Genomic DNA, 25,132 nt, shown 5'->3' with positions numbered 1-25,132 from the left:
CCCCCAATCCGTCTCCAGGGATCCCCGCTTTGCATCCGGTTCCGGTCCCTGTAAGAGTCCAGCCAGCCCAGCGAGGCAGGATCCTTCCCTGAATCCATCCTTACAGCTTCTTCTCCCAGAGAACAAGCTGGCAGGGCCCCCACCCACGTGGGCTTTGCCTTCGATGCGGGGAGGGAGGAACGCGTTGGTCAGCACACACGATGGCCCCTGCCTTTGGACTCAGCACTTTCCTGGTGCTAAAGTTCCTGATTAGCATCCCTCCACCGTCTCTGCTGGGTCAGTGAGTCCCAGGGCTGTGCTCAGGGTGAATGGTTGTTACTCCGCTAAAACAGCAGACGGGGAAGGGAAAACCATACCACGGCCCACTGGTTTTCATGAAATCGAAACTCCAAACACACTGGTCTACCTTCGCCATGCCTTTGATCTAGGCCAGGGGCTCTCGACCTTTCCAGACCGCTGTACCCCTTGTGGCAGTCTGATGTGTCTTGCATAGCCCAAGTTTCCCCTCACTTAAAGCTACTTGCTTCCAAAACCAGACATGGAGTCTAAATTAGCTGTTCCCAGTCAAGAAAGAGATCTTGGAGTCACAGTGGATAGTTCACAGTACGCAGTGCATGTCAAAAAAGAGAACAGAATGTTGGGAATCATTAAGAAAGGGAGAGATAATGAGACAATAAATGTCATATTGCCCCTATATAAATCCATGCTACTCCCATTCTTGAAAACTGTGTGGAGATGTGGTCACCCCAGCGTATAAAAGAGATATCGGAATTGGAAAAGATTCAGGAAAGGGTCATAAAATTATTAGGGGGATGGAACAGCTTCCGTGAGGAGAGATTCATAAGAGTGGGACTTTTCAGCTTGGAAAAGAGACGGACAAGGGGGGATAGGAGAGAGGTCTAGAAAATCATGAGTGGTGTGGAGAAAGTAGATAAGGAAGTGTTATTTACTCCTTCTCATAACATAAGAACTAGGGGCCAGCAAATGAAATTAAGAGGCGGTAGGTTTAAAAAAACAAAGGGAAGTGTTTTTCACATAATGCACCATCAACCTGTGGAACTCCTTGCCAGAGGAATGTGCGAAGTCCAAAAGTAAACTGGGTTCAAAAAAGAGCTAGATAAATTCATGGAGGATAGGGCGATCAATGGCTATTAGCCAGGCTGGGTAGGGATGGTGTCCTTAGCCTCTGTTTGCCAGAAGCTGGGAATGGATGACAGGGGATGGAACACTTGATGTTTGATTACCTGTTCTGTTCATTCCCTCTGGGCAGCTGGCATTGGCCACTGTCGGAAGACAGGATACTGGGTTAGATGGACCTTTGGTCTGACCCAGTGTGGCCCTGTCAGGGTTCCTTCCCCACTCTGAACTCGAGGGTACAGATGTGGGGACCCGCAGGAAAGACCCCCTCAGCTTATTCTTACCAGCTTAGGTTAAAAACTTCCCCAAGGTACAAACTTTGCCTTGTCCTTGAACCGTACGCTGCCACCACCAAGCGTCTTACACAAAGACCAGGGAAAGAGCCCACTTGGAGACGTCTTCCCCCAAAATATCACCCCAAGTCCTACACCCCCTTTCCTGGGGAAGGCTTGATAAGAATCCTCCCCAATTTGTACAAGTGAACACAGACCCAAACCCTTGGATCTTCAGAACAATGAAAAAGCAAACAGGTTCTTAAAAGAAGAATTTGAATGAAAGAAAAGGTGAAAGAATCACCCCTGTAAAATCAGGATGGTAAATACCTTCCAGGGTAATCAAATTCAAAACATAGAGAATCCTCTTGGCAAAACCTTAAGTTACAAAAAGACACCAAACCAGGAATATTCATTCCCTCCAGCACAGCTTATTTTACCAGCCATTGAACAAAAGGAAATCTAACACATTTCTAGCTAGATTACTTACTAACTAACAGAAGTTCTGAGACTCCATTCCTGAGCTGTTCCAAGCAAAAGATCACAGAGACAAGCAGTCCCTTTGTTTCCCTCACTCCCGATTTGAAAGTATCTTGTCTCCTCATTGGTCATTTTGGGTCAGGTGCCAGCAAGGTTGCCTTAGCTTCTTAACCCTTTACAGGTGAAAGTGTTTTGCCTCTGGCCACGAGGGATTTTACAGCACCGGGGACAGAAAGGTGGTTCCCCTTCCCTTTATATTTATGACAGGTCCTTTCTTATGTTATTCTAAAAATACATAAGTGTCACGGCCACATCGTGACTGACAAATAGCTTCCTTTCTCAGTTCCACTGTGTAATTATAAAATAACTCCACTGGGATATAAATATTGCACTTACATTTCAGTGGACAGTACATAGAGCTGCACAAACAAGTCATTGTGTCAGGAAATTTTAGCTCGCGTTGACTTCACTAGTGCTTTATATCTGGCCTGTTGTAAAATGAGGCAAACATCAAGATAAGCTGATGTACCCCCCGGAAGACCTGTGTGTACCCCTGGAGTACACGGACCCCTGGCTGAGAACCACTGATCTCCACTAATGCACAAGGGAATTGGCATCAGTACACATTGGCATCACCTGATCAGCCAGTGTCACATGCAAGGCTGTGAAATCTCCCATCTCCGGGTCCACCAGGATGTCATGGGGCAGCCCCAGCTGATCCCCCAAGGGGCAGGTATTTGCCATCCTGCCGGATAAAACCACAGCCATATCCTTCTTCGCTGTTCTGCTCACTGCAGCAAACACCCGGGCACCATGTGGGTGGCTCTGCCCCTCTGCCTGCTGTCCGCTCTCCTGGCCACAGGTGAGTCCCGTCCGTCCCCGGGCACAGGGAGCCGGGTGGGGGGGTCGGGAATTTACTTGGGGAACGTGCCGCTGTCGATAGCGGATTCTGGGGTCAGGATGGAATTTGTGGGTAAAAGCAGTGAGAGGAAAACCCGGGGCCACGTCCCCCGGCTGACTCGGGGAGAGCAGGGATTGGAGCTTGGGACTCCCACAGCCAACGCTAGGGGTCTGGCCAGCGGGTCTGAGTCCGTCTGTCCTTCCTTCTTCTCATTCCTCCTCCAGCTCTCGCCCAGGCTTGGGGTCATCCTGATGAGGAGCACCACCCCCGTCCACTTGTAATCCTGCTTGGAAATGTTCCCCTGCCCACCAGCACTGAGATTCCTGCCAGGACTCCTGGGTTCATTCCCCAGCTGTGGAAGAGGGCTGGGGTGTAGTGAGTTTGAGCAGAGATGGCTGCAAATCAGGACTCCCAGGTTCTGTCCGTGGCTCGGAAAGAGGAGTGGGGTCTCGTGGGTTAGAGTGGGCTGGGTGTCAGGAGTGAGGACTTCTCGGCTGTTATCTTTCTTCTAACCCTGAATTGAACACATCTTTTTTCTACCTGAGTTTCCCTATTTCTTAGATGGGGATAAGATCACTTTGCTACCATCTAGGGACATAGAAGGGGCAGGGGAAGGCGTTCTGAGGTTTAATTGATGCTTCCACATGAAAACTCGAAAAAAACCAAAGTGGGAAAATTTTTCTTTCTCTCTTTCTTTCTCTCTTTCTTTCTCTCTTTCTTTCTCTCTTTCTTTCTCTCTTTCTTTCTCTCTTTCTTTCTTTCTTTCTTTCTTTCTTAAAAAGCCTTATGCTCACATTATGAATTCTAAGGCCCCCACTCTCTGGAGAGGAAAGAGTTGATGCTCCTGGGATCACTTGCTGGAGGCACACAGCCATCTATCCAGAGTCTTAACAAGCGTCAATCATATTCTGAAGAAGAGAATTGGCAGGATTAGCGATGAAAAGTGGGCTGAAGTCGAGTGTGGCTGAGCTGACGTAACTCTGAGAGGCAGAGGCCTGGAGCAGAGAGTGACGGCGGGGTGTGTGTGTGTGTGTGTGAAAAGTTCACCGCAAAGCCAGGCAGAAACCCCTCCTCAGAGCAGCTGAATTCTTGTTTTTCTGCCTACACAGACGTGTGGGGTTTGTTCGCAGGCACAAGCTGCACCCCAGATAGCCACGTCAGAAGATGAAAATGAATTCTAGCCACAGACACTCAGGCAGCAAACAGACTTGTCTGCAGTGTTGAGTAAGATACAAATGACCAGCTAGCAAGATGCCTTTCCCCATCCGGAGCGTTAAATGGAACTGGGCAGAACTGCTGAAAAAGCAGGTGGCATTTCTCCAAGATCTGCCTGCCCACACGTTCAGTGAGGAGGCATTGGTGGTAACAACTCCCACAGCGCCACCTCTTGGTTCTTGGTGGTATTTCGCCCACGGGCACTGCCTGGGGAGGGGTGGGGAGCCGGGGTTTGTACTGAGAAGGGATTTTCCCAACCTCCAGGGAGCGCTCTGCAATGCGAGGTGTGTGCGTCCAGAGAGCAATCGTGCTCCGGCCCCCTGCAGCCCTGCGCCCCCTCGGAAGGGACCTGCATCACTGTCATGGCAGAGATCAGGCTGGGTGAGTGAAAGAAGATTCCTACTAAGTGTAGACACCATTGTCCTCCTGAAGCCAGGGGTGGAACCCAGGAGTCCTGGCTCCCAGCCCCTCCCCCTACTCTAACCAATAGACTCTGCTCCTCTCCAGGAGCAGGGACTGCCCAGTCTGGAAAGGTAATGTCATAGACGGGGGATGGGATGAGATGGGGAATTGCAGTGGGTGGCTGTGGGGCCTGGATCAGACAGAAGAGAGGATTTTATCGGGGGTCGGAGGGAAGATGAGATTAGTTGGGGGTGGGGTGGATGGAACAAAAGGGGAGGATGGAGTAGCTGGGGGTCCATTGGGGAGCTCAGAGGTGATGCTCTGTTTCCCTTCCACAGAGGGAAACTCCTTCTCTTACACGGGTAAGTCGTGCCTGGAGCCCAAGAACTGTGAGCCCGGCCCCTTCTCGCTGACCTACCCGCACAATGTCACTGTGCGGGCGAACATCGCCTGCTGTGACACCGACGGCTGCAACGCCGGGGCCATCCCAGGTGTGTGTCTGCTGCAAGCCTAGAGCCCTGCTCTGGCCACACCTGCCTGGAGAGAACCCAGGAGTCCTGGGTGCCAGCCCAAAGCCCCCATCCCTAACCACTAGACCCCACTCGCTTCCCTGAGCTGGGATTGAGCCCAGGGTGTGGTGACTCCCCACCCCTGGCTGACTGTGTGTGTCTGACTGTTCTCAGTGCCAACTGTGAGCTCCGTCCCCAACGGCCGGCAGTGCCTGTCATTCTTCAAATCGGGGGCAGATCACTGGCAGAAGAAGAAGGAGCTCTTGGCCTGCACCGGCGCCGAGGACCATTGTGTTGAGGATTATGGGGTGTTAACACTGGGTAAGTCCTCCAGATGCGGGCGGGGTCTGAACACAGAGTACGAGGTGGAGCCCAGGTGTCCTGGCTCAGTCCCAGCCCCCCTTGCTCTGACCCACTAGACTCCACTCCCCTGGCAGAGTTGCAGAGAGAACCCTGGAGTCCTACTTGCTGAGATGCCAAAGGAGCACCCAAGGAGGATAAGGCCACTGCGGAGAAAGTAAATGAATTCTCTGCATCAGTCTTCACGGCTGAGGCTGGGAGGGAGATTCCCAAACCGGAGCCATTCTGTTTTGGTGACAAATCTGAGGAACTGTCCCAGATTGAGGAGTCATTACAGGAGTTTTTGCAAGAAATTGATAAATTAAACAGTAATAAGTCACCAGGACCAGATGGGATTTGCCCAAGAGTTCGGAAGGAACTCAAACGTCAAATTACAGAACTACTAACTGTGGTTTGTAACCTACCATTTAAATCAGCTTCTGTCCCAAATGGCTGAAGGATGGCTAATGAGACGCCAATTTCTAAAATGGGCTGCAGAGGTGATCCCAGCTACAACAGGCCAATAAGTCTGACTTCGGTACTGGGCAAACTCATTGAAACTATAGGAAAGAAGAGAACTGACAGCCACATAGATGAACATAATTTGCTGGGGAAGGGTCAACATGGTTTCGGTAAAGGGAAATCACGCCTCACCAATGTACTAGAATTCTCTGAGGGGGTCAACAAGCGTGTGGACAAGGGGGATCCCGTGGATATAGTGTACTTAGATTTTCAGAAAGCGTCCCTCACCAAAGGCTCTTAAGCAAAGTGAGCTGTCATGGGATAAAATCCTCTCATGGCTCAGTAACTGGTTAGAAGATAGGGAAAAAAGGGTAGGAAGAAATGGTCAGTTTTCAGAAGGGAGAGAGGTAAATAGTGGGAGTCCCCCAGGGATCTGCACTGGGCCCAGTCCTATTCACCATATTCCGAAATGTTCTGGAAAAAAGGGTAAATAGTGAGGTGGGAAAATTTGCAGAAGATACAAAGCTACTCAAGATAGTGAAGTCCAAAGCAGACTGTGAAGAGGTACTAAAGGGTCTCTCAGAACAGGGTGCCTGGGCAACAAAACGGCAGATGAAATTCAATGTTGATGAATGCAAAGTAATGCACATGGGCAAACGTTATCCCAAGTAGACATATACAATGATGGGTCAAATTTTACCACTCAAGAAAGATCTTGGAGTCATTGTGGAGAGTTCTCTGAAATCATCCACTCCACATCCATGGGCTAATGTAGTGCCAATCTTTAAAAAAGGGAAGAAGGAAGATCCTGGGAACTACAGGCCAGTCAGCCTCACCTCAGTCCCTGGAAAAATCATGGAGCAGGTCCTCAAAGAATCAATCCTGAAGCACTTGCATGAGAGGAAAGTGATCAGGAACAGCCAGCATGGATTCACCAAGGGAAGGTCATGCCTGACTAATCTAATTGCCTTTTATGATGAGATTACTGGTTCTGTGGATGAAGGGAAAGCAGTGGATGTATTGTTTCTTGACTTTAGCAAAGCTTTTGACACGGTCTCCCATAGTATTCTTGTCAGCAAGTTAAGGAAGTATGGGCTGGATGAATGCACCATAAGGTGGGTAGAAAGCTGGCTAAATTGTCGGGCTCAACGGGTAGTGATCAATGGCTCCATGTCTAGTTGGCAGCCGGTATCAAGTGGAGTACCCCAGGGGTCGGTCCTGGGGCCGGTTTTATTCAATATCTTCATAAATGATCTGGAGGATGGTGTGGATTGCACTCTCAGCAAATTTGCGGATGATACTAAACTGGGAGGAGTGGTAGATACGCTGGAGGGGAGGGATAGGATACAGAAGGACCTAGACCAATTGGAAGATTGGGCCAAAAGGAATCTGATGAGGTTCAATAAGGATAAGTGCAGGGTCCTGCACTTAGGACGGAAGAACCCAATGCACAGCTACAGACTAGGGACCGAATGGCTAGGCAGCAGTTCTGCGGAAAAGGACCTAGGGGTGACAGTGGACGAGAAGCTGGATATGAGTCAGCAGTGTGCCCTTGTTGCCAAGAAGGCCAATGGCATTTTGGGATGTATAAGTAGGGGCATAGCGAGCAGATCGAGGGACGTGATCGTTCCCCTCTATTCGACATTGGTGAGGCCTCATCTGGAGTACTGTGTCCAGTTTTGGGCCCCACACTTCAAGAAGGATGTGGATAAATTGGAGAGAGTCCAGCGAAGGGCAACAAAAATGATTAGGGGACTGGAACACATGAGTTATGAGGAGAGGCTGAGGGAGCTGGGATTGTTTAGCCTGCAGAAGAGAAGAATGAGGGGGGATTTGATAGCTGCTTTCAACTACCTGAAAGGGGGTTCCAAAGAGGATGGCTCTAGACTGTTCTCAATGGTAGCAGATGACAGAACGAGGAGTAATGGTCTCAAGTTGCAGTGGGGGAGGTTTAGATTGGATATTAGGAAAAACTTTTTCACTAAGAGGGTGGTGAAACACTGGAATGCGTTACCTAGGGAGGTGGTAGAATCTCCTTCCTTAGAGGTTTTTAAGGTCAGGCTTGACAAAGCCCTGGCTGGGATGATTTAACTGGGAATTGGTCCTGCTTTGAGCAGGGGGTTGGACTAGATGACCTTCTGGGGTCCCTTCCAACCCTGATATTCTATGATTCTATGATTCTATGATTTGTAGCAGCCGTGAAAGAAGTGAACAGAATGCTGGGAATCATTCATAAAGGGACAGAGAATAGGACAGAAAAGAGCGTGTTGCCTCAATATAAATCCATGGGATGCCCACAAGTAGAACACTGAATGCGGATGTGGTCGCCCCGTCTCAGAAGAGAGATAAGGGAATTGGAAAAGCTTCAGAAAAGCCCAACGAAAATGATGAGGGGGATGGAACGGCTGCCATATGAGGAGAGATTAATAAGAGTGGTACTATTGAGCCTGGAAAAGAGACGGCTAAGGGGGATATGATCGAGGTCTAGAGAAGGTTGAAGGGTGTGGAGGAAGGAAATAAGGAAGTGTTATTTACTCCTCCTAACATAAGAACGAGGGGTCACCACAGGCAGCACGTTTTTAACAAACAAAAGGAAGTACTGCTTCACACAACGCACAGTCAACCTGTGGAACTCATTGCCGGGGGATGTTGTGAAGGCGAAGACTATAACAGGGTTCAAACAGGAACGAGAGAAGTTCCTGGAGGACAGGTCCATCTGTGGCTATAGGGCAGGGATGGTGGCCCTAGCCTCTGTTTGCCAGAAGCTGGGAATGGGCGACAGGGGATGGATCACTGTGCTGGATTTGTGCTGGAAATGGCCCAACTTGATGATCACTTTAGATAAGCTATTACCAGCAGGACAGTGGGGTGGGAGGAGGTGTTGTTTCATGATCTCTGTGTGTATATAATATCTGCTGCAGTTTCCACAGTATGCATCCGATGAAGTGAGCTGTAGCTCACGAAAGCTTATGCTCAAATAAATTGGTTAGTCTCTAAGGTGCCACAAATCCTCCTTTTCTTTTTGCGAATACAGACTAACACGGCTGTTACTCTGAAACCTGTTACTAAGTTCTAAGAGTCCATTCCTGTTCTGTCCCCAGCAAAAGCATCACACAGACAGACACAGACCCTTTGTTTTTCTCCCTCCTCCCAGCTTTTGAAAGTATCTTATCTCCTCATTGGTCATTTTGGTCAGGTGCCAGTGAGGTTAGTAGTATAATGGCCCTACAGTCAATCAAACCCTAACTCCGCCCCTTGACCACTTAGCCCTTGACCTCTGGCTCCCACCGGAAGTCCCACCCCAATGGGGTATTACTTCCGGGGTCAAGGCTGCCACAAGACCGGAAGCAAGGTATGTCATGTGACCCCTCTAACAAGTTCTCCCACTGCCCTCTACCAACCAGGAGAGGTTTTGCCCCAGTAGGACTTCCCCCAATAGGAGATTTGACCAATCAGGGCGAGTTTCAGGGCAGTATGTCCTCCCCGGAAGTGGGTCTTGTGACCCCTCTAACAACTCCTCCTCCCACCCTCTACCAATCAGGAGGGGTTTTGTCCCTATAGGACCAAGAGGAGATCTGACCAATCAGGATGAGTTCCGGGGGCAGGGTGACCCATCTGGAAATGATTAGTGTGACCCCTCTAACAACTCCTCCTCCCACCAACGTCTGCCAATCAGGCCGCCCCGAGAGCAGATTTGACCAAAATAGGGCAGGTTCTGGGATGGGGTGAACCGCCCAGAAGAGGGGCATATGACCCCCTCTGCCAATCAGAACGCAGCACCATCACCCCATAAGTCCCAGCGTCGGGCAGAAGAGGCTGTCTTTTACCAAGAGCTCGTGTTTTAGAAATCGTGGAAACATGGACTCCTTCACCACCCCTGTGGGAACTTCGGACTTTGTTTTAGCCCCAAGGGCCTTCGACAAACCGCAGAGAAAGCGTTACATCAGCAAGAGTTCCAAGGAGGAGACGGGGGCAACTGAGGGGAGCCCTTTGGCCCAACCGTTGATGCACACACGGGACCCCGAAACCCGGCTGCTTGTGAGGCACCGTGATGAGCGTGATGGCCTCTTGTTGTCCACCCCCCGAGAGGTGGAAGGTGATCATGGCTTGGGGGAGTTACGGGCAGACAAGGTGACTGCAAAGGATGTGGCTCAGGTAAATGAATGTTTAAGAGGTGACGGTCGGGGTGGGGGTGTGTAATGGGGGGCTAGGAACCAGGGATTGTGTAAATCAAAAACCAAGCAGTGGGGTGCTTACGCTGTTCCTTTTTTGAAAAAAATCTCTCGACAGCTCGATGATGCCGTTCTAGAGGACCCGGAGACCCTGGACAGCGTTGCACCAAGCGGCAAGGATGAACTGGGCCCCCCTTGTTTTTGCTCAACGCCGATACAAAATGTTGAAGAGGACTCCGAGGATGACGGCTAGGAGGAGTTTAGGAGGAGGCTTGGCATGGAACTGACTGAGCCAGTGTCACGTCGTGAGCGTAAAAAAGTCATGCGGACTATTGTACGCGTTGCTGTTTATGCTGTTCTTAATCACTGTCTCAGGGAAAAGCTTTTTGAAGATTTTGAGGGCTGTGTCATAGATGTGCCAGGCCAGCGGCACCATGACTGTGTGACTTGGACTTCAGTGGATATAAACTGCCAGCTCCGGGGCCTGTGTGCTGAGCTGGGTTTGGAAAGCTTATTAACCACTGTGATTGCCATAGGTTATGCTACGCACTGTCTGTGTCTAACCCAAGAACATTTAGCGCAAGGGGTGACCTTGATAAATGCTGTGCAATTCAGTGGAGACCCTGGCTGTGTTTTAAAGAAAATGGCCAAACCGGAAGATGCCTGCTTAGACAGTTATATTGACCAGCTGGTCCGCACAAAAAGTTACAGAACCCTGCTTAAGAAAATGGCTATTTGTAAGAAATCTATAAGGATTAAGTTAGAAAATGGCGAGGGGCCAAACATGCGATATAAAACTTGGTAGCTGTAAATTCAAAATAAAATCTATTGAAAAGGGCTTTGTGACTCTCTGTATTTCTGTTAAAACGGCTCTGGCCCTTAAGGGAGTTTAAAGGTTTTCTTTCTTTCTTTCTTTCTTTTTTTTTTTAATGGAGTATTGTGGTTTGTTTTAAAGGAGCTGTATGTCTTTTAAATAAAAAATTGTTTGTGAGCACCTCGCTCTTGTGTCTTTTGTGTAAGAGAAAGACCCACTGACAGCAAAAAAAAAAAAAAAAAAAAGCTGAAATGTATGTTGTGGAAGGGGAAAAAATATCCTAAAAACGTGTTTACAATAAAACAAACAGGGATGGTTCAGACATGTGGTTGAGGACAATAGAGCTGATTTATCCTGTTGAACTGAATGGGTTTAACCACCCCCCTCACTGAATAGCCAGAGTGACTGTGATTACTCACCCTTGTGGCCATAGGGTTAATTTTGATGCGGGGGGGGTGCACCCATCGTCAGGGAGGTGGGTGGGTGAGGATGGTGAGTTCTGATTAATATGAAATGAAATAAAACCTCAGGAGTTCGCAGATGCTATTGGACAGTTTAAATATAACCCCTGGAGTTGGCAGAACGCTATAGGCCAGTTTAAATATGACCCAGGAGTGGGGTGAAGGCCATGGGGCACTTTTTCTAGAAAGCACCCCCACCCCACCCAACTTTAAGCATGAAAGACACATGTTTAAAAAAAACAACAACAAGAAAAAACACAAGCCCCAAGACATTCATTGATATCTGCAAAGGGTCTCTCACTTGAAACGGTTATTGTAAGAAGGCCCTACAGGGGTGGGGGAAAAATATGTATTTGAACTTAAAAAAGAAAAGCAGGCCAATTGTGCAGAAAACTTATTCCCCCCAGATCACAAAAGGGAATGCTAGGGAGGGGTGATCCAATCAACCTGCTAACTATTTTGAAACAAAAGAGTTAGGATGGTCTAAAAACCTCAGATAGCTTGGAGACTTTCTCTTTCAACAGAAACTCTCTTGAATTGCTGCTGGACTGCAAGAGGAGGTATGTTCCCTGTTTTTAACTCTGAAAAAAATATATATTTATTAGATAATGCCATGCTTTGGCCATGCTGTCTTAGTAAATAATGGTGCCTATCTTTATTGCAGTGTGATCTGTTTAGCATGGAGCCAGTAACTTTAAGTTGCAGTTCATCACCAGGCCAAGGTAAAAAAAGAACATTTTAACTGTAGTTTTGCTTAATAACTTCAGGTATTACATAGGATGAATAGGGATTTGGGGGCTAATACTAACTAACATTTTGGCTTGTTTTTTAACCCAAAGGCTCCAAGCACACATGGCTGGGGCGGGGGACAGAACAACCAGGGGTCTCTTTAAAAGCATGTGGTTTTATTGAAAAGTATTTTGTTGCAAACAGGGTTTTAAACTGCTCTGTGTGTGTGTGTATGTGTAAAACATAGGTGGTTTTTAAAAAGTATATGTCTACAAAGTGATGGTGATGGTGTGTTTCCAATTAACAGGGTTTTTACTTTGCAAAATGAGATGTATTTTAAAATGTATTATATATATATATATATTTGTGGGGGTTGTTTTTAAAGCGGTAGAAATAAACTCAAAACCTGTGTTGCTTGTACACCCTGAAATGGATTATTTTGTTTTAAAGCTATGACTTTTTTAAATAGAAAAAACACCCTAATGAATATTTTTTGATTTTAAAGTTTACTAGATAGTTTCATGTGTCTTATTAGAATGTTGTTTGCTTTACAGTACGGTCAAAACGTGAGGGGGTAAACAACCTCAAAAGAAAAAGGAAAGAGACAACTGAAAAGAAAAATTCATCAGTATCAGTGACGGATGGATGGATGAAGCTGGGTAAATATATTTTGCTTATTAGTCTGTGTCATAAATATAAAGGGAAGGGTAAACCCCTTTGAAATCCCTCCTGGCCAGGGGAAAGCTCCTCTCACCTGTAAAGGGTTAAGAAGCTAAAGGTAACCTCGCTGGCACCTGACCAAAATGACCAATGAGGAGACAAGATACTTTCAAAAGCTGGGAGGAGGGAGAGAAACAAAGGGTCTGTGTCTGTCTGTATGCTGGTTTCTGCCAGGGATAGACCAGGAATGGAGCCTTAGAACTTTTAGTAAGTAATCTAGCTAGGTATGTGTTAGATTATGATTTCTTTAAATGGCTGAGAAAAGAATTGTGCTGAATAGAATAACTATTTCTGTCTGTGTATCTTTTTTGTAACTTAAGGTTTTGCCTAGAGGGGTTCTCTATGTTTTTGAATCTAATTACCCTGTAAGATATCTACCATCCTGATTTTACAGGGGGGATTTCTTTATTTCTATTTACTTCTATTTTTTATTAAAAGTCTTCTTGTAAAAAACTGAATGCTTTTTCATTGTTCTCAGATCCAAGGGTTTGGGTCTGTGGTCACCTATGCAAATTGGTGAGGCTTTTTATCCAACATTTCCCAGGAAAGGGGGGGTGCAAGTGTTGGGAGGATTGTTCATTGTTCTTAAGATCCAAGGGTCTGGGTCTGTAGTCACCTAGGCAAATTGGTGAGGCTTTTTACCAAACCTTGTCCAGGAAGTGGGGTGCAGGGTTTTGGGAAGTATTTTGGGGGGAAGGACGCGTCCAAACAGCTCTTCCCCAGTAACCAGTATTAGTTTGGTGGTGGTAGCGGCCAGTCCAAGGACAACGGGTGGAATATTTTGTACCTTGGGGAAGTTTTGACCTAAGCTGGTAAGGATAAGCTTAGGAGGTTTTTCATGCAGGTCCCCACATCTGTACCCTAGAGTTCAGAGTGGGGGAGGAACCTTGACAGTCTGGTTAATTTATGAGGTTTTGTATTTTAAGTAAATACATAGGTGTGGGTGAGAAAGCTGGCAAAGTTACGTTTTTGTACAAAATGCATTTTTCCCCCCGTCCCAATCAGTCAGGTGCAGCCCTTCTGACAAGGCTGTAGTGGGAGCTACCAGGACACAACCCCGAGAACCACCAAAGAACCAGGAATCTGCTTTGAGACCTTTAACAAGGCAAAACAGCACAAGAGAGCAGATGAAGCATCAGGCCAGTCCAAACCTCATTTACGTCAAAGCCAAGGACAAAACAAACACTCTGGTAAAAAACACCCATGCAAACACAACTCCAGTTCCTCAGCGGCCACCGCCACACCGAGCCCTGAGAAAACTGTGAGCGAAAACGCCCACGTTCACAAACCCAGAGCACGCACGCTAGGGGCTCTGAATGTGCCCAGAAACACACACATTCCAAACCCGGAGCAGGCGCTCTCGGGGTTGTGAACAAAAAACCAAGGATTGATAAGCCATTCTCCCAAAACCATAAGCTTGTCACAGATCCCCCATATTCTCGTATTTTGGAAGAGTTTGATGCTTCATTCAGAAAACTGATGGACGCTGTATCCTCGGGGGGTCTAAAACAACAGCATTCTCAAAAGATTTGGAAAAAATACGATGCTTTGTTCAGAAAACTGATGGATGCTGAATCCTCAGGGGGCCTAAAAGAAAGGGGGTCTGGAAAGGGTGGCTCTGATCAGGCATGACTAGGTGTGGAAAGGGGTACCCTGAAGGGTGCACGTCAGCTCATGTGTAAACAAAAGGGCGGACAGCGCTTGGGGGATAAACAGATGGCTGCCAAAAAGTTCCAGGCCAGGGTCGCTGTAAAAATTTTAAAAAGGGCTAAAGAGGTAATGAGGAAAAAAACCCAAAAAGATGAGAGCCTCCGGTAGGGGGCATCAACTGGCATGTCTGAAAATGGGGAGGCGAAATCAGACTCTGGTTTAGAAAATTCCCCAGAGGGCTCTCTAGACGGGGGCCCCATCTACTCCCAATGACCCTCACAGAGGCGTCTCAGAGTCTGACTCTCAATTAGTATGGGATGTAGAAGATGCCACTGATGGTTCTGTAGAGGAACCCCCAAGTAACCCTGAAAATGCAGAGATCTATATGGAGAGAGTGAGAAGTTGGCAACGTGAATTACCTAGATTTGGGGGGTCAGTGTATTGTGAGGAGTTTTGTTTTGTCAATCTTGAGGAAATAAATTCAGCTGAAGCTGAAGAGGTTGTTGAAGCCATACACAGAGGGATACAGCTAGTTCTCGATGACATTAATGGTAGGGTAGGCCCTGATGATTATGTACAGTTATGTTTAGAGAGCCGTCATTGAACTGACCCTTTGTTTTCAGTCAGAAGAAGTAGGGATGAGCTGTCCGCTGAGGATTTCTTAAACCAGACCTCAAAGCTGCTACAGAGCGATAGAGAATTGCATGTCGATGGGACATTGCGCCTCATTGTGACAGTTGTAAAAAATAGGGGTGGGGGCGCTCGAAGAGTTTTAAATTCTATCCTTAGTAGTCAAATTATTCCAAAAAAGAGACAATGTTTAGTAGAGCTGACTTACACTGGTACCAATTTCTATGTTTTGCGGGTGGGCTCTTGTCCGTCATGGCCGGTCATAAACCTACGGATGCGGAATTGTTAGCAGAGGCTAGAAAGTTGCATGAGAAACTGGGGTGGTCAGATCCAGAGAAGGTTCTGCTCAGTGACGTAGCAAAGTTTGAACAGCATTTAGGAGGTGGTGCTGTATGCAGTGAAAGGTGGCTGGGGTTTTACCCTAAGACTTATTTCATCCTGTTGCATGATGAACATTACTATGGGGTTCTGGCGTGGGGGTGCTCCTGAGGTGTCCTAGCTGTAGACTGTTTTGTCGGCCCAAAGAGTGTTTAGACAGACATGTCAACTGTGCATCAAAAAAAACCAGTTGAATGCCTGTCTAAAACTTTGTGTGATCAGTGTCCGTCGTACGTGGACAAGCGGCACCGGTGTAAAGGGAGGCGCTGTAAGCAGGGTCAGGGTTTGGTCGTTGGAGATATAGACAGTCACCTCTGTTTTATGGACAGCCTTAGGAAGCCCGAATCCTCAGAAAAGTATATTTTTTATGATTTTCAATGTACGCAGGAGACTGGGTTGCATGTGCCCAATTACATTTTTGCGATGTCCCTAAAGCCAGAAAAATCCTGGGAATTTAAGGGTGACGAATGTCTTTCAATATTTGTTAAGACCTTTATTGGCAAAGAGTTCCGGGACTACACGTTCCTAGCGCACAGTTCCAAAGGTGATGATGCGTATGTAACCCTTCTGCCAGGCCAAGTTGATAGCAGCAAGGGCCGGGTTCAGTACACAGTGGTTCCCTCTCATCAAAGCAAATGGAAAACTGGCTCGAGCCCCCACATAGTGACCTGGGAAAATCTTACACACCCCCTGGACACCTCAAAGAGGCGATACTTCCCCTCTTGCAAGCACAGAGTCTCGGTGTAGCAGAGAATCTTTAATAACATGAGGTAAACGACATCAGCATTAAATTGGGAAAACACCACAACTAGTGTTCATTAACCAAACCATGAGCAAAGACCCACCCCAGCAAATTGGGCCACATCCTTTCCCTCGGGTTCTTGAGTCCCAGAACCCAAACGTCTTGAGTCCAGCAATCCACAAATCACCCAAAGTCCAAAAAGTCCAGCCCCAGAGTTCAAAAGTTCATCTGCAGAGTGTTACTCCCCAGTCTGGCTAAAAATGTGCCTGTGTGTGGGGGAAAGAGGTAAGGGGCACCTTACGTGACCTGAAGCTGACTGCCCCACAGGGCTCCGCTCCACTCCACCACGACCGGCTCCGCTCCGCCACGAACGGCTCCGCTCTGCACAGCTCGCCGTCTCACGAACAGCTCCGCTCCGCACAGCTCGCCTCGCTGTCTCACAAACGGCTCCGCCAGCCTGTCCACGATCAGCACCGCTGCACTCTAGATCTTCCGGCTCCCCACTACTTGACACAGCGCTCAGTGATTCCAGCTCAAAGTAGTGGGAGCCTTAGTGCTGGTGCACCATAAGGCCAAAGTGAATTCAGCACAGTACCTGTAGCAAGACTCTTAATAGACCCAAAATTAGCTCTGACATTCCACAGTGGAGAGAGACAGACAGAGGTGCAACTGGTGTTTCAGGCCCTCACAAAGGGGCCCACACCACCAGGTACTAATACCTGTCTCAAGCCTCTCTCCAGTCACAGAGTTTTGGCACCCATGTCCCTTCCCTAGCGACTGCTACTTTGTTGATGGTGAGTCCCTCCATCATAACAAATGGCCAAGTACAGTTCCAAGCACAGTTCCCATAATCAGGGTAATAGCAAGTTATTCTTCCTGCCCCAATAACAGAGACACTGGGGATCCCACAACAGCCAAAGTGACCATTTGGGCAGCTATGGCCTCATTCTAGGCGGGGTGGATGTGCCTATGCAAATGAGATCGGCCCCTGAAGTTCTTTTCCACAACTTGCCACACCTCACCACCAGATGTCAGGGTGGAGCTCATCCTGGCTCTGCTTACATCCTCCCCCCAGCCGAGAATTTGTCGTCCCGACAAATCACACTCCCTTTATACCAACTCATTGGTTTCCTCCAAAGGGCCTCAGGAAGCCCACTTGAGCTTCCACAATCCTGTGTGCTAAATGTATTGGCTCCTCACTAGTCACCCCAGGTGCATCATAAGTTAACCATTTTACTGGTCTTATCACCTTGTCTCGTCTATTGAGAATCTCTGTTGCCGAGGTAGGGGGAACATCCTCTTGAGTGATGGATGGAGAGGCTTCCTTTGAGGGTCCCTTGGCTACTGGCATAGGCCCCTGCACTCCTAGTTCTAACGCTGGAGGGTCCAAGGTGCCCAGGACATCCTCTACCTGTGTGTCCACTGTCCAATAACCTGTGTGTGTCATCAGCGGCACAGGGGTGTCGGAAATGGGCCTAAATAATTCCGCTATGGGGTTTAGGGCGGAAGAGGGAGAACTTTCATTTCGTTCAGCTGATCGAGACTGAAATCTTGTCTCCATCCCAGGATACACCAGGGTTGTGTCTTCCTCCTCAGACTCACTCTCAGATGTGCAGAATAGGGGTAAGTTAGCTGCCCGGGTCCCGCTGTCTGTGTTGGATGGCAGCTTTGGTCTAGCTCTTCTGTTCTGGCCGACTGCCCTGTCATGGCCCATCTCATAAGGGGTGCTTACCAATTCCCCCACAGGGAGCAAAAGGTTTCTATGCACTGTCTTTATTTGCCCTGGACCGTCTTCAGGTTTGATCTTGTAGACTGGCAGATCTCCCAGCTTTTCCATCACCAGGTAAGGTATTGCCTTTCATCCGTCAGCTATCTTGTGTTTGCCGGCAATACCCAAATTTCGCAGCAGGACTCTGTCCCCCGGCTGGAGTTCCTGGGAACGCACTCTAGCATCATATCGATGTTTGTTGCGGTCTGCGTTCTTCTGAGTCGTTTCTGAGGGGGTGGAATCTCCATCCTTTGAAGTGTTTAAGGCCCAGCTTGACACAGCTCTGGCTGGGATGAATTAGTTGGGGTTGGTCCTGCTTTGAGCAGGGTTTGGACTAGATGACCTCCTGAGCTCTCTTCCAACCCTGATCTTCTATGGTTCTCTGCTTCTCTGAACCTGCCTGCCTGCCTGCTCTGGTCACTGCAGAAAATGCCCGGCCACCATGTGGGCGCCCCAACCCCTCTGCCTGCTGTCTGCTCAGCTGGTCACAGGGGAGTCCCATCCGCCCCTAGGCACATGGAGCCGGGCACCGATGAGGAGCAGGAAACGTTTGGAAATCACAGACAATTCTCAGGAGCCAGGAAAACCGTCCCCCACCCTTGTCATCCTGCTTGGAAATGTTCCCCTGCCCCCTGCACTGAGATTCCTGCCAGGACTCCTGGGATCATTCCCAGGCTCTGGGAGGGAGTGGGGGGGTCTCTTCTGGGGTGTATGTACCCCACGCTGGCCCAAGGAGTGCAGGGAGAAAAGGGCTGAGCAGCAGAGAGGGTTTTGCAGATTCCTGGGCACAGGGACTAGCGTGAGGGCCGCGCTGAGCTGGGTGAGCCGGGACCGCGCCCTGCTTGGCCAGGAGGGGACACTGTTGCACCATCGCACTGACTCACATGGTCTGATTTCTGGGAGCCAGGACTCCTGGGTTCTATCCCCAGGTCAGGGAGGGGGTGGGTCTAGAATAGGCTGGAAGCCAGCAGCAATTAGGACTCCTTGCTTAAAAGAACAGGAGTACTTGTGGTAACTTAGAGACTAACAAAGTCATATAAATTGGTTCGTCTCTAAGGTGCCACAAGTACTCCCGTCCTTTCTGGGGATACAGACTAACACGGCTGCTACTCTGAAATCTGACTCCTTGGCTGTATTCGTGGCTCTGAGTCTGACACCGCCTCTTTCTGCCTCAGTTTCCCTGTTTATAAGATTGGGGATAATGTTCCCTTCCTCCCACCTGGGACCCTGGCAAAAGCGGGGGAAGGCATTTGGAGGTTGAAGTGATGTTTCCAGAGGAAAGCTCTGGAAAAAACCAAAGTGCATGAATTGGTTTTCTTTCTCTCCTCCTTCAATTAAAAACTTATGTTCACTGACTGAACTGTAACTCTCCCAAGCTCTAGACAGGAAAGAGTTAACGATCATGGGATCTCTTCAGCCAGTCCAGAGTTTTTGCATGCATGATGGAGGTGTGAAGGCATCAGTGGCAAGGGTGAACTTGGCCAATCAAATTCGGAAGAAGAGAGTTGACAGGACAGGATGGTCCCCGGCTTTGGAGTGGACACTTTTCTGGTGCTAAAGTTCTTCATTAGCATCGCCGGGCGTCTTTGCTGGGTCAGTGAGTCCCAGGGCTGTGCTCAGGGTGAATGGTTGTTATTCCATTAAACAGGAGACAGGGAAAGGAAATCCATACGATGGTCCATTGGTTTTCATGAAATCGAAACTCCAAACACAGTGTTCTACCTTTGCCATGCCTTTGATCTAGGCCAGTGACACTCGACCTTTCCAGACAGCTGTACCCCTTGCAGCAGTCTGATGTGTCTTGGGTACCCCAAGTTTCCCCTCACCTAAAAACGACTTGCTCACAAAACCATCCATAAAAATGGACAATGTCACGGCCACACTGCTGCTGACAAATTGCTTCCTTTCTCATTTCCACCATTACAAAATAACTCGGCTGGAATGCAGTATGTCAAGTTTCCTTCCCCACTCTGAACTCTAGGGTACAGATGTGGGGACATGCATGAAAACCTCCTAAGCTTACTTTCACCAGCTTAGGTTAAAACTTCCCCAAGGTACAAATTAATTTTATCCTTTGCCCCTGGATTTCCACTGCCACCACCAAACTTTAACTGGGTTTACTGGGAAACGTAGTTTGGACATGTCTTTCCCCCCAAAATCCTCCCAACCTTTGCACCCCACTTCCTGGGGAAGGTTTGGTAAAAATCCTCACCAATTGCATAGGTGACCACAGACCCACACCCTTGGATCTTAGAACGATGAAAAAGCATTCAGTTTCCTTACAAGAAGACCTTTAATAGAAGTAAAGGAATCACCTCTGGAAAATCAGGATGGTAGATACTTTACAGGGTAATTAGAATAATAGAATCATAGAATATCAGGGTTGGAAGGGACCTCAGGAGGTCATCTAGTCCAACCCCCTGCTCAAAGCAGGACCAATCCCCAATTAAATCATCCCAGCCAGGGCTTTCTCAAGCCCGACCTTAAAAACTTCTGAGGAAGGAGATTCTACCACCTCCCTAGATAACACATTCCAGTGTTTCACCACCCTCCTAGTGAAAAAGTTTTTCCTAATATCCAACCTAAACCTCCCCCACTGCAACTTGAGACCATTACTCCTTGTCCTGTCCTCTTCCACCACTGAGAATAGTCTAGAACCATCCACTCTGGAACCACCTCTCAGGAAGTTGAAAGCAGCTATCAAATCCCCCTTAATTCTTCTCTTCTGCAGACTAAACAATCCCAGGCAGAGGCCTGGAGCAGAGAGTGACAGCAGGGTGTGTGTGTGTGAATGTGTGTGTGTGTGAAAGGTTCACCGCAAAGGTTCACAGGCAGAAACCTCTTCAGAGCAGCCAAATTCTTTTTTTTCTGTTTGCACAGACGTGTGGGGTTTGTTCGCAGGCACAACCTGCACCCCAGATAGCCACGTCAGCAGCTGAAAATGTATTCTAGCCACAGACACTCAGGCAGGAAACAGACTTGTCTGTGGTTTTGAGTAAGATACAAATGACCAGCTAGCAAGATGCCTTTCCCCATCCGGAGAGTTAAATGGAACTGGGCAGAACTACTGCAAAAGCAGGTGGCATTTCTCCAAGATCTGCCTGCCCACACGTTCAGTGAGGAGGCATTGATGGTAACAACTCCCACAGTTGGTTGGTGGTGGTATTTCGCCCACAGGCACTGCCTGGGGAGGGGTGGGGAGCCATGGTTTGTACTGAGAAGGGATTTTTCCAACCTCCAGGGAGCACCCTGCAATGCGAGGTGTGTGCGTCCGAAGAGCAATCATGCTCCGGCCCCCTGCAGCCCTGCGCCCCCTCGGAAGGGACCTGCGTCACTGTCGTGGCTGAGTTCAGGCTGGGTGAGTGAAAGAAGATTCCTACTAAGTGTAGACACCATTGTCCTCCTGAAGCCAGGAGTCGAACCCAGGAGTCCTGGCTCCCAGCCCCTGCCCCTACTCTAAACAATAGACTGTGCTCCTCTCCAGGAGCAGGGACTGCTCCGTCTGGAAAGGTAATGTCATAGACAGGGGATGGGATGAGAAGGGAATTGCAGTGGGTGACTGTGGGCCCAGGATCAGACAGAAGAGAGGATTTTATCGGGGATGGAGGGGGGGAAGATGAGATTAGTTGGGGGTGGGGTGGATGGAACAAAAGGGGAGGATGGAGCAGCTGGGGGTCCATTGGGGAGCTCAGAGGTGATGCTCTGTTTCCCTTCCACAGAGAGAAACTCCTTCTCCTACATGGGTAAATCGTGCCTGGAGCCCAAGAACTGTGAGCCCGGCCCCTTCTCGCTGACCTACGCACACAATGTCACCGTGCGGGTGAACATCGCCTGCTGTGACACCGACGGCTGCAACGCCGGGGCCATCCCAGGTGTGTGTCTGCTGCAAACCTAGAGCCGTGCTCTGGCCATACCTGCCTGGAGAGTACCCAGGAGTCCTGGCTCCCAGCCCCCCTGCTCTAACTACTAGACCCCACTCCCTTCCCGTAGCTGGGATCGAGCCCAGCGTGTGGTGAATCCCCACCCCTGGCTGACTGTGTGTGTCTGACTCTTCTCAGTGCCAACTGTGAGCTCTGTCCCCAACGGCCGGCAGTGCCCGTCATTCTTCAAAATGGGGGCAGATGGCTGGCAGGAGAAGGAGAAGGAGCTCTTGGTCTGCACCGGCGCCGAGGACCATTATGTTGAGGAATCTGGGATATTAACACTGGATAAGTTCTCCAGATGGGGGCGGGGTCTGAACACAGGGTACAAGGTGGAGCCCAAGTGTCCTGGCTCAGTCCCAGCCCCCCTTGCTCTGACCCACTAGACTCCACTCCCCTGGCAGAGTTGCAGAGAGAACCCTGGAGTCCTACTTGCTGAGATGCCAAAGGAGCACCCAAGGAGGATAAGGCCACTGCAGAGAAAGTAAATGTATTCTGTGCATCGGTCTTCACGGCTGAGGCTGGGAGGGAGATTCCCATACCTGAGCCATTCCGTTTTGGTGACAAATCTGAGGAACTGTCCCAGATTGAGGAGTCATTACAGGAGTTTTTGCAACAAATTGATAAATTAAACAGTAATAAGTCACCAGGACCAGATGGGATTCGCCCAAGAGTTCGGAAGGAACTCAAACGTCAAATTACAGAACAACGAACTGTGGTTTGTAACCTACCATTTAAATCAGCTTCTGTCTCAACTGGCTGGAGGACGGCTAATGACACTCCAATTTTCTAAAAAGGGCTCCAGAGGTGATCCCGGCAACTTCAGGCCAATAAGTCTGACTTCGGTACTGGGCAAACTCATTGAAACTATAGGAAAAAAGAGAACTGTCAGCCACATAGATGAACATAATTTGTTGGGGAAGGGTCAACATGGTTTTGGTAAAGGGAAATCACGCTTCACCAATGTACAAGAATTCTCTGAGGGGGTCAACAAGCGTGTGGACAAGGGGCATCCCGTGGATATAGTGTACTTAGATTTTCAGAAAGCATGCCTCACCAAAGGCTCTTAAACAAAGTGAGCTGTCATGCGATAAAATCCTCTCATGTCTCAGTAACTTCACCATGAAATGAAACGGCTAAGGGGGCATACGATCGAGGTTGAAGCGTGTGGAGGAAGTAGAGAAGGAGTGTTATTTACTCCTCCTAACATAAGAACGAGGGGTCACCACAGGCAGCAGGTATAAAACAAACCAAAGGAAGTACTGCTTCACACAACGCACAAGAAACCTGTGGAACTCATTGCCGGGGGAAGTTGTGAAGGTGCAGACTATAACAGGGTTCAAACAGGAACTAGAGAAGTTCCTGGAGGACAGGTCCATCTGTGGCTATTAGCCAGGATGGGCAGGGATGGTGGCCCTAGCCTCTGTTTGCCAGGAGCTGGGAATGGGCGACAGGGGATGGATCACTGGATGATTCCCTGCTCTGTTCATTCCCTCTGGGGCACCTGGCATTGGCCAGAGGATACTGGGCTAGATGGATCTTTGGGGTGGCCCAGGAGGGCCGTTCCTCTGTTATGTTCTCACGTTGTTCCAGGCCCCCTGCTCTGAGCACTAGACCCCAGTCTGCCTGCAGAGCCGGGTGCAGTCCTACTGGGAGGGGAGTGTGTGAGAGACCTCATGAGGGTCGGGGGGGAGAATTGGGAGCCCCCGATCACGTCTCTCCCCTGTCCAGGTGACATCAAACTGAGGATGACTGCGGCTGGATGTGGCTCCCCTGGCGCCTGCGTGAAGAGAGCGTTGGTGAAGAAATACGCCCAGGGCGTGCCGGAGATCCTGAGCCAGGCCAAGTGCTACCCAGCTCCCAGGGCCGGTGGAGGCATCGGGGAGCCCTGAGCCCCGGCCTGGCATCCTCCCCTTCTGCTCCGTGCCGGGCTGCAGTGCACCTCCCTTCAGCAGCCACGGGCTGCTGCTTCTCTTTGGGGGAGATTGCGGATTCCTTTTGTGCATTGGCTGAATAAAGCGAGTTGTGGGGAAAGTACCCCCCTAGCTCCTTGTCCCCTGACCGTCCCGTACCGGCTCCCCCCCCCGCAACCCCTGTCTGTGCACAAGTGATGCTGGCAGGAAGAGAACCCGGGAGTCCTGACTCCCAGTACCCCACCCTGTAACCCACCAGACCATACTCCCTTCTGAAAGCCAGGGATAGAGCCCAGGAGTCCTGGCTCCCAAGCCCCCTGCTCTAACCACTGGACCCCTCTCCCCTTGCAGGGCCAGGGAATGGAACCCAGGAGTCCTACCTAGACCCCCTCCCCAAAGGCAAGGCCCGTGGCCTGTGGAAGGGCACCGGCTGGCTGAGCTCCCCTGGGGAAGGAGGGCTGTGGGAAGGAGAGGCCGTGGCTCACCCAGCTGTCCAGGCGGGTGGGAACGCCCTGGAGGGGAGAAATGTCCTTCTAGGTTGATTTTGCAGGGCTCAGTTCGTCCCGCTCTCTCTGGAGCGGCTCCACTGGGTGTGCCGGGCTCAGGGAAGGTGTCAGGAAACAGGGCAGATCCCCCCAACCGGTGGTGCTCTCATAGAATCATAGAATCATAGAATATCAGGGTTGGAAGGGACCCCAGAAGGTCATCTAGTCCAACCCCCTGCTCAAAGCAGGACCAATTCCCAGTTAAATCATCCCAGCCAGGGCTTTGTCAAGCCTGACCTTAAAAACCTCTAAGGAAGGAGATTCTACCACCTCCCTAGGTAACGCATTCCAGTGTTTCACCACCCTCTTAGTGAAAAATTTTTTCCTAATATCCAATCTAAACCTCTGTGAACTCCTGGATCGCTGCCCCCGTCTTTTCAGGTGTCCCCAGACGGTCCCCAGGGATCCCAGCTTTGCATTCGGTTCCGGTCCGTGTAACGGTCCAGCCAGCCCAGAGAGGCAGGGTTTCCTCAATCCATCCATACAGCTTCTTCTCCCAGAGAACAAGGTGGCAGGGCCCCCACCCACGTGGGCTGTGCCTTCGATTGGGGGAGGGAGGAACGCGGTGGTCAGCACACGCGATGGCCCCTGCCTTTGGGGTCAGCACTTTTCTGGTGCTAAAGTTCTTCGTTAGCATCCCTACGCCATTCTCAAGGTTCCTTCTCCACTCTGAACTCTAGGGTACAGATGTGGGGACCTGCATGAAAACCTCCTAAGCTTACCTTCACCAGCTTAGGTTAAAACTTCCCCAAGGTACAAATTAATTTTACCCTTTCCCTTGGATTTCTACTGCCACCACCAAACTTTATCTGTGTTTACTGGGAAATGTAGTTTGGACACGTCTTTCCCCAAAAGCCTCCCAACCCTTGCACCCCACTTCCTGGGGAAGGTTTGGTAAAAATCCTCACCAGTTTGCATAGGTGACCACAGACCCAAACCCTTGGATCTTAGAAAGATGAAAAAGCTTTAAGTT

The 25,132-nt window shown here is 49.4% G+C and overlaps 1 protein-coding gene across 1 annotated transcript; it reads left to right on the top strand.

The window, feature by feature from the left end:
• The first annotated feature begins 200 nt into the window (after positions 1-200).
• On the top strand, positions 201-23,624 carry LOC140904826 (phospholipase A2 inhibitor and Ly6/PLAUR domain-containing protein-like). Its single transcript, XM_073327153.1, has 6 exons — positions 201-280; positions 2,654-2,751; positions 4,270-4,386; positions 4,746-4,898; positions 5,091-5,237; positions 23,433-23,624. Exons 1-6 carry the CDS (start codon positions 201-203, stop codon positions 23,591-23,593), a joined length of 756 nt encoding a protein of 251 aa, XP_073183254.1. The 3' UTR covers positions 23,594-23,624.
• Positions 23,625-25,132: the final 1,508 nt, after the last annotated feature.

This window comes from Lepidochelys kempii, unplaced genomic scaffold (assembly GCF_965140265.1).
Source record: "Lepidochelys kempii isolate rLepKem1 unplaced genomic scaffold, rLepKem1.hap2 scaffold_83, whole genome shotgun sequence".
Taxonomy (NCBI): Eukaryota; Metazoa; Chordata; order Testudines; family Cheloniidae; genus Lepidochelys; species Lepidochelys kempii.
This window is presented reverse-complemented; position numbering and strand designations above follow the sequence as displayed.